Source organism: Acyrthosiphon pisum, chromosome A3 (assembly GCF_005508785.2).
Source record: "Acyrthosiphon pisum isolate AL4f chromosome A3, pea_aphid_22Mar2018_4r6ur, whole genome shotgun sequence".
Taxonomy (NCBI): Eukaryota; Metazoa; Arthropoda; class Insecta; order Hemiptera; family Aphididae; genus Acyrthosiphon; species Acyrthosiphon pisum.
The window spans coordinates 22,178,412-22,186,563 of record NC_042496.1 but is presented as its reverse complement, the minus strand read 5'-3'; the positions used below and the strand labels follow the sequence as shown (position 1 = coordinate 22,186,563).

The 8,152-nt window shown below is 30.6% G+C and overlaps 2 protein-coding genes across 4 annotated transcripts in view; one reads left to right on the top strand and one right to left on the bottom strand.

Annotated features, from left to right (window-relative positions):
- LOC100161716 (tachykinin-like peptides receptor 99D) overlaps positions 1-8,152 on the bottom strand; it is a 272,402-nt gene that overhangs the window by 245,723 nt on the left and 18,527 nt on the right. The window lies entirely within an intron of this gene.
- On the top strand, positions 990-3,035 carry LOC100570645 (kelch-like protein 2). 2 transcript variants are annotated; one of them, XM_003241263.4, is made up of 5 exons: positions 990-1,429; positions 1,703-1,783; positions 1,859-1,955; positions 2,460-2,652; positions 2,738-3,035. In XM_003241263.4, exons 2-5 carry the CDS (start codon positions 1,752-1,754, stop codon positions 2,809-2,811), a joined length of 396 nt encoding a protein of 131 aa, XP_003241311.1. In that variant the 5' UTR covers positions 990-1,429; positions 1,703-1,751; the 3' UTR covers positions 2,812-3,035. The 2 variants fall into 2 exon arrangements, with proteins under 2 accessions (XP_003241311.1, XP_016656089.1); XM_016800600.2 differs by lacking the exon at positions 990-1,429 and adding an exon at positions 1,444-1,624.

Here is an 8,152-nt window from a genome sequence, read left to right as displayed (position 1 = left end):
GATTTCCCTATGGCCCAATCCGTCCCTGAATGTGGCCATTTATTGCCGAATTATATTTTTATACAACATGCCATATGATCTTAAAACCTCATTTGAACTTTATAGTTTATACTTTATACCTATAACAATTGAATGTACTCATATTCTAGATGTCAATGTACGTATATTTTGGGGCGGAAGGAGGGGGTGGTGGTGGTGGCGGCGGTGGCCGAGGCGGAGCGGACCCCCCAGAAGTCCCTGCAGAGGGACCCGCACCCGCCTACAGACGTCAGCGTAAGTACATTTATTATTTAATTGAATTTCATGTTCGTGGCCCATGAGTACACAATTTGAAATATAAATTCATTAAATAGTTAATATAAATTAAATAATTACAATTTGTAATATGCAATTCTCACATAACTATAATATTAATATAAGCAAATTTATATTTTCTTCTCTTTCTTTATGTTATAACATAGTATTATTATAGTCTGTCTATATTTTGTTCTTGGAATAGCCAAAGTGTCATTTTATTTAAGAATCTTAAATGAGTTACTAACGTACAACATTTTACGTAGACAATAATCCATTTCACTGTTATTTTACATAATATATTAATTTTTTTTTTTGATTTCATAGGGAGCGAGAATTGTGGCTGGAATGGCCATGTGGCTGTTTCCTGCCACAAGACTACGGCGGAAGGAGCAGCCACAAAGGCTGAAGCTGCAGTGGCAGCAGCTTTAGCTTTGGCTGAAGGCCTAAAGGCCTTGGTAGTCCGCAAGCTCCGTGAGTGAGAGATTACCGCACAAATAAAATATTGCTTACCGTACCGTCTACCGCGGCAGTGCGTGCGGACATTCACACGGTGTGTTTACCCACGTTATCATTTTGCCAGGCACGCGTTTTCCATTCGTCCCTCGCCACCGCGCGTATACCATAGATATTAAATGATACTACGTGCCGACAATCGCGTCGACATATTTCACCGCCGCGCGACCGTCTTCGCCGTCGTCGAATATCGTCTCAATCTGAGCGTCACGAGTGCGCGTCCATCTTCTCCGTCGTCAAATATCGTTTCGATCTGAGCGCCACGAGTGCGCGTTCGTGTCCGCTCACGTTATCATTACGCCGCGTACGCGTTTTCCGTCCCGTCATTCGCCGTCGTGCAAATACACAACTTGCCGACGCCGTCGTGTCCGCTAACCGCTTACGTTATTTTAACGCCACGTACTCGTTTGTACGTGTCTCGTTTGCCGCCGTGCAAGTACGTTCCCTTCAGACTGTCGCGACACGATATTCATCCTGTACGGCCATACGAGTGTGCGTAACGTTGTAACGACTAACCGTTCGGGCGATACGAGTGAGCGATTTTCACTTGTCGTTCGTGCAAACGTTATCGGCCGACAGTCATAATACACTCGCTGACGATTTCACCTGCAAGTTGCTGGTAGGTTAACCATGACTTGGTCCCTCATATTATGATACCATTGAAAAAACCACCGCTGTAGTAGTAGTGTCCACTTTTGGTCGGTTTTCGAGTACTGCTACTATTACAGCAGTACTATTAAATACACATGAATTGAAAATTGTCCCCTGACATCACCGAACAAAGATACTGCAGCAGCAACACTTTTTCATGATTGTCAGTCAATGTGTTAATTGCATTACTTTACCTATGTAATTTTAATTTTTTTAAGAGTATATTTGAATATTGTTATAGTGCTAAGACATCCAAGCCCTGGACTTCATAAATATAGGTACAATTTAAAATGCAACATGTCAACATTCAACAAAACTTTACGTATGAAATATTCTTTATGATAATGGTACTTTATGGAAAGTATATAATATATTATCGTTATATTTTGATTCTTAGACATGTGGTTGAAGCTGATGAATTTCTATCGCTATCATCTGAACAGTTAGTTAGGCTGATCCCCAGTGATGAGCTTACGGTGCTATGCGAAGAAAAAGTAAGCAAACCAAAATTGATTATTGTCTTAATTTAGTATTAAGGATTGAAATATTAAACTTAACTACTTTCATATATAATATATTTTTTTTTATTTAGAACCCAGATGTGTGTGTTGTCTCACTAAAAAATATATATATGAGACACAAAGAATTATATTTCAATGAACTAAATACTTAAAAAAACACTTTTTAACTGGTTAGGTTAGGTTAGGTAGGTTAGGTCTTTAAAAAGTTTGTAATAGCCAGGTAAACTCAAATCAATATTTATGTTAATATTCAAACCTGTATTTTTTTTTTAAGTTCATTGCAAAAAGTAAACATGTAAATTCTGAATCAGTGAAAATAAACTCAACTAAAGTTGTTATTACAGTTAACAGCCTGACATATACCTATCGATAAATTTAAAATTAAGAACTGACTTAGCTACGTACACGATGCTCCAAAAGAACATTCACTAGTGATTTACATCAATGCCCTATTTGTAAGTTTATTTATTTTTGTAGGTATTTGAATGTATGGTTTGTTGGGTAAAGCATGACTCAGATTCTAGAAAATGTATTTTACCCCAATTGTTGGAACATGTTCTTTTACCATTAACATCGGAATCAGGAACTCTAAAAAGTGTAGAAGCATACAGACCAAGTACAGGAGTTTGGAATACAATGGCAGACATGCATTTGCCTCGAAAAAATCTAGGTAACTAGTCGTGTAACAATTCAATATTATTTTATGAAACAATGAATTTGAAATGTACTACATTTAAATTAATATGTTAATATAGGTGTCGTTGAATTTGAAAGATTATTGTATGCAGTCAGTGGACGTGACGGATTATCTATTTTGGATCCTGTATAGTTTTACAATCCCATCACAAATACTTGGACCATGCTAGGAGCGTCAATGAATGTACCACGGTGTTATGGGGGAGCAGTAGCCAATGATAGACCATCTAATATTTAAACTGTGTTAGCATACATGATTTTACAAACATCCTACAGACATAAATATGAAAAAAAAATGTATACTATAGATCTATCAAATAATTTATAAAGTATAACAAATATACTGATATACAAATAGATGCATATTTATATTGTTTTTTGAAAAATAGAGAAATCTTGTTTTAGATTTTCATTCCTTAGATATAAAAGTTTTATATTTTTAGACATTTTATAAATTTTTAACTACAAAATAACTATTCAATTTTAAATTTAATAATTTTTGTCAAAATTTGAATTTCAAATACTTAAAAAATTGTGCCTATGTATTTTTAATATTATTTAAAACAAAAAAAAAAAAACATCATTGTAAAATCAATACATTCATTGTTTCACTCAGAATCTAAAAATGTATAAAATAGATATGCCATGGATTGGTTGTTTTATATTTAAATTATTTTAGATTCTGAGTGAAACGATGAATGTTTTGATTTTACAATGATGTATGTTTTTTTAAAATTTTTTTTTTTTGTTTCTGTCATTACCTTTTAGGACAGTAAAAGTGCATCGATTTTCTTCAAGAGTATCTTTTCTGATAGGAAATATTTTCTATATACGATAAAATTTTGAAAATAATTTGACTCTTTTTGAGCTGTTTACGGACATTGTAAGTTTTCAATTTCTTTAGTTTTTTTTCTATAAATATCAATAAAGTTTTATCTTATAGGCCAAAAAGTGTAAAAAATTATTACAAGGATCCTGATACATTGTTACTATAGCAGTTGAAAAATATTAAAAATAGGCACAATTATTTTTTATAAGCATTTGAAGTTGAAATTTTGACAAAATTTATCAAATTTAAAATTGAATAATTATTTTGTAGTTAAAAATTTATAAAATATTCAACTTTCATATCTAAGGATTGAAAATTTAAAACAAGATTCCAAGTAAATATTTAATTCTGTTACCAAAAATTCTAAGAAATACATATAGCACAGTTTATTTTTATAGTAATTTAGTTCAAATTTGGACGAAATTACATATTAAAAAACCTGGAATAGGTAACTATTTTAGTTATTTTGTTGTGATTGTATAATATTATTTGTGGGTACTTGAAACTTCTAAAGTATACTATTATATATCTATGATAGTACCACAGTTTGTTGTTGATGTATAACGCATTACCTAATGGATATTATGATATGATTAATTTGGAATTTATTGTTGATATCTATTATAGGTCAATTTTTTTTTTATTATTATAGATAAGTATACCTATAATATGCATGTCTAATAACTAGACGGACAAACCGTCTCCGCTCAGAATCGTTTTTCTTATACAGTGATATTATATCATTGAATTCAAATTTAATACTATCCATTATACAGTGACCCACTTGTAACCTACTGTACAGCAGAGCGACTTACCCACCTTTTTTTTTTTTCTATAAATATCAATAAAGTTTTATCTGTTGAGCCAAAAAGTGTACAAAATTAATACAAGGCTCCTGATATATTGTAACAATAGCAGTTGAAAAATGTTAAAAATACATGGGCACAATTTTTTTTATAAGCATTTAAAGATGGAATTTTGACAAAATTTATCAAATTTAAAATTGAATAATTATTTCGTAGTTAAAAAGTTAAAAATTTATAAAATGTTCAACTTTTATATCTTAGGATTCAAAATTTAAAACAAGATTCCACGTAATTTGTTAATTATTTTACCAAAAAATCTAAAAAGTACATAAGCACAGTTTATCTTTATAATCATTTTAAGTTCAAATTCGGATGAAATTGCATATTAAAAAACCTAGAATAACTATTTTAGTTATTTTGTTGTGAATGTATAATATTATTCTTGGGTACGTGAAACTTCTAAAGTATACTATTATATATCTATGATAGTACCACGGTTTGTTGTTGATGTATAACGCGTATATAATCAAGGTTTATAGATACTACAGGTTGCTTCATAGTCATGTAAACAAACTCAAACCCCCTGCATCATTCCCGACCAAGTGACGTCATTGCCGTACAAAATCGGCGGTGGCCTGCCCGAGGCTCCATATTCTATACGTATTTCGTCGTACAATTTACACTATTTCTCTCTGGAAAGTTTTTTTTCGAGTGTACCATTTAGAATATATTTTAAAACACCTATATAATATAATATTATACGCATTTTCTATTTTTATACCTGATAATGGCCTTTTTTTTTACAATACCTACCTAATAATATTTAATGATATTTTGTTATTATATTTGTAATATATTATTATAAAGAATAAATTACATCAGCCATATTTACTAAGTCAAATAGTGTTTAAAAAGTACCCTGTGTGACTTTAAAGGAATACCTATAATAATAAAAACATTATCTTAAAAATAGTATTTTACAGACTATAATATTATGAAATGCTACTAATAATACAAATTATTTTAAGATAGGATGTTCGACATAATTTTTAAGCCATAAATTATAAAAAATTCAGTCAAAGTAAAGTACATTTAAATTTGTTATACTTAATAATAATAAAAATAATAATTGAAAAATGCTTATCATAATACATATTTGCTAATGACTTAATAATAAAAAAAAAATTGTCACAGAATAGTTAATTTAAAATTAGTGTTACATAATAATAAGTATAAAGTTCTGATAAAAATAAAATATTAAAATTTAAAAACCAATATTATGCCCTATGTCATCAGCCTTTTAAGTTTTTTCATTTTCTGTAATTGTGCTCTTGCTTTTCGTTTTTTAATTAATAAGTTTGAATGTTGGTTTAAGTATCTCATCCTAATAAAAACTCTTTGTTCGATGTATGTTTGAATTACAGGTTTGTATTTTTCCTCAATTTCCATTTGACGGATAATTTTATTGGTCAGATATTTTACAGCTCCAGGCCTTTTAGGAATTTGATTTTTTGTTATTTTTTTAAACAGCCTTTCAATTCTAATAACTTGCTTTTTAAAATCTTGACTAGGTGCAATTAAACCACCATAAGATAAATGATCTATCCATGTTGGTATTTGATAGTCATGTTCTAGTGGGCGTTCTAAATTACATTTTGTTGTAGTCGAACCAAGTTCTGGAAACTGTAGTTTATATTTTTTGGCAACCCAACCTGCCAAGTATTCTGTAGCATCTTCTTCCATTTCAAATTTATCATCAATTTCTTGTAGAGAATCGTCATCACTTTCTGTAGTACTTCCACTTTCACCTAAATTTTCAACATTGTTTATTTTTAAGTTAATTTTTTTAAGAGCAGTAGCCACCATAAATTCTTCGTTATTGACGTGTGTTGTATTTGTTTGTTGGGAAGTAATACCAGGATTTTTTCCTAAAATCAACATTCTTAGTCTATAAAGGTGTAGGGTGGTCATCCAATCCATCTCTTCCACGTAGTTAAGAAAATAAATTTTCGAGTGCATCTTGGTTTATTTTGCATGTTAACATATATTTCAACCCGTTTTGTTGAAGTATTTTGAGAAGCACTTTAGTCCCATTAATTTGCATGAGAATGGCTTTTTGAAAAATCTGAAGTCCACATTTCCCGGTGCACCTCATCAACAAAATTGTCTCATACACCTTGTAAAGAGGAAGATCTTGTTCTTCCAAAGCTAAACCATAAGGTGTAGTGAATGGTGTACGTTTGTCATTTGGATGACAAACATTCATCAAATCAAACCAGTTATTAATTAATTCAATGAAATTGGCGGTGTCTTCAAGTAATTTATTGTCTTCAATTGGTCTATAGTGCAGCAATGCTGTCGCAGTAGTATGTGACAATAGTTGTGACGCTAAACGAACTTTTTGTCTTTGCGGTCCAGCACAAGTTAAATGTTCACTGTTCAGTTTGTGGCATACACTAAGTTCTGTAGATGTTTTACCAATCAATGCCTCGAGTGGTTTTTTGTTAATTATTTGGTCTCCTATTACGAATCCTGTATCAAGCAGCCAATTTCTCAAAAGTTTTAAAATATGAAGTACATCTGGGACATAAACTATTTTCCTACCATTTGGGATAGAAAAAACGGGGTTTTCATAGTTAATGTCTAATGCTTTCCACAAGCCAATATTACCACCTCCGCAGTCACTTACACAACAAATTGTTTTAAAACCAATTTCATCTAGTTTTTGTATTACATCAAATATAATATCTTTAGTCATTTTCTTATCAAAATCAACATATACTTGTTGTTTCCAATTTGATGCGATACCTCTAGCCATTATTACATGCATTTGACTTTGAGGACCGATAACTTCATCACGTACAACATCATACTCTAGAGTACTTGCCACTTTAACTTCATCAAACATTAAAACCGTGAGCTTCTCATAATCTTGCATACCTTCTCCATTCAACTTCATAATTTTGAGAACGTCTCCAAGAACTCCATTCCTCAAATCTATACTCTTAGCCCATAGTTGCAGAGACGATATTCCTGCAAAACAAAAAAAAACATACTTAGTTAATATGAAACTATTATTGAGAAAAATATATAGTTCAATTCATTTTTGACATAAATATACGCACGCTTGCTGAAATATCTAAGAGTGAATGCTTTAGAGATTTCATCTCTTGACCAATGTACTTTTTTTTTTTTTTTCATCATAAGATCAAGTTGGTTTTGTGAAAAAACAGATGAAAGGTATTTTCTGGCTTGAATTTCAATATTCCTGGCTTTATTTACAGATAATTGTTTGATTTGTTTACTTGAAGATTTTTGACTTTTTTTTATTAGTATATTTAAATTAATGATATTTTTCTGTAGTTGTTTTAGTTGAGACCGGAGTGATTCGTTAATCTTGATTAAAGATTCATTTGAATTTTTAATAGAAATCAATTCATTTTGTTGCAAACTTAGATCAGTTTTTAATTTATCATGGTCTTTTAATAAATTTTGTTGCAAACTTAGATTAGTTTTTAATTTATCATGGTCTTTTAATAAATCTCTATACAAACATTTATAATCAATGATTTCAGGTGGTTCTTCAGTTGAATCATATAATAATGTCGACTTATTTGAAGATGATTGTATTTCTGTATTAAGAGCCATAGTATTAATCTCATCATGAGCCTAAAGTATGCAAAATGCAATAATTAAATACTAGTATTGTATAGAGTGTCCTACCAGGTACTAACATCTTTAATAATTTTTGATCCAATTAATATTTTATGTAACTTTTTTTTTTTTTAATGATTGTTACAGTTTTAGTCTATATTACAAACATATGTTTTTTTTTTCTA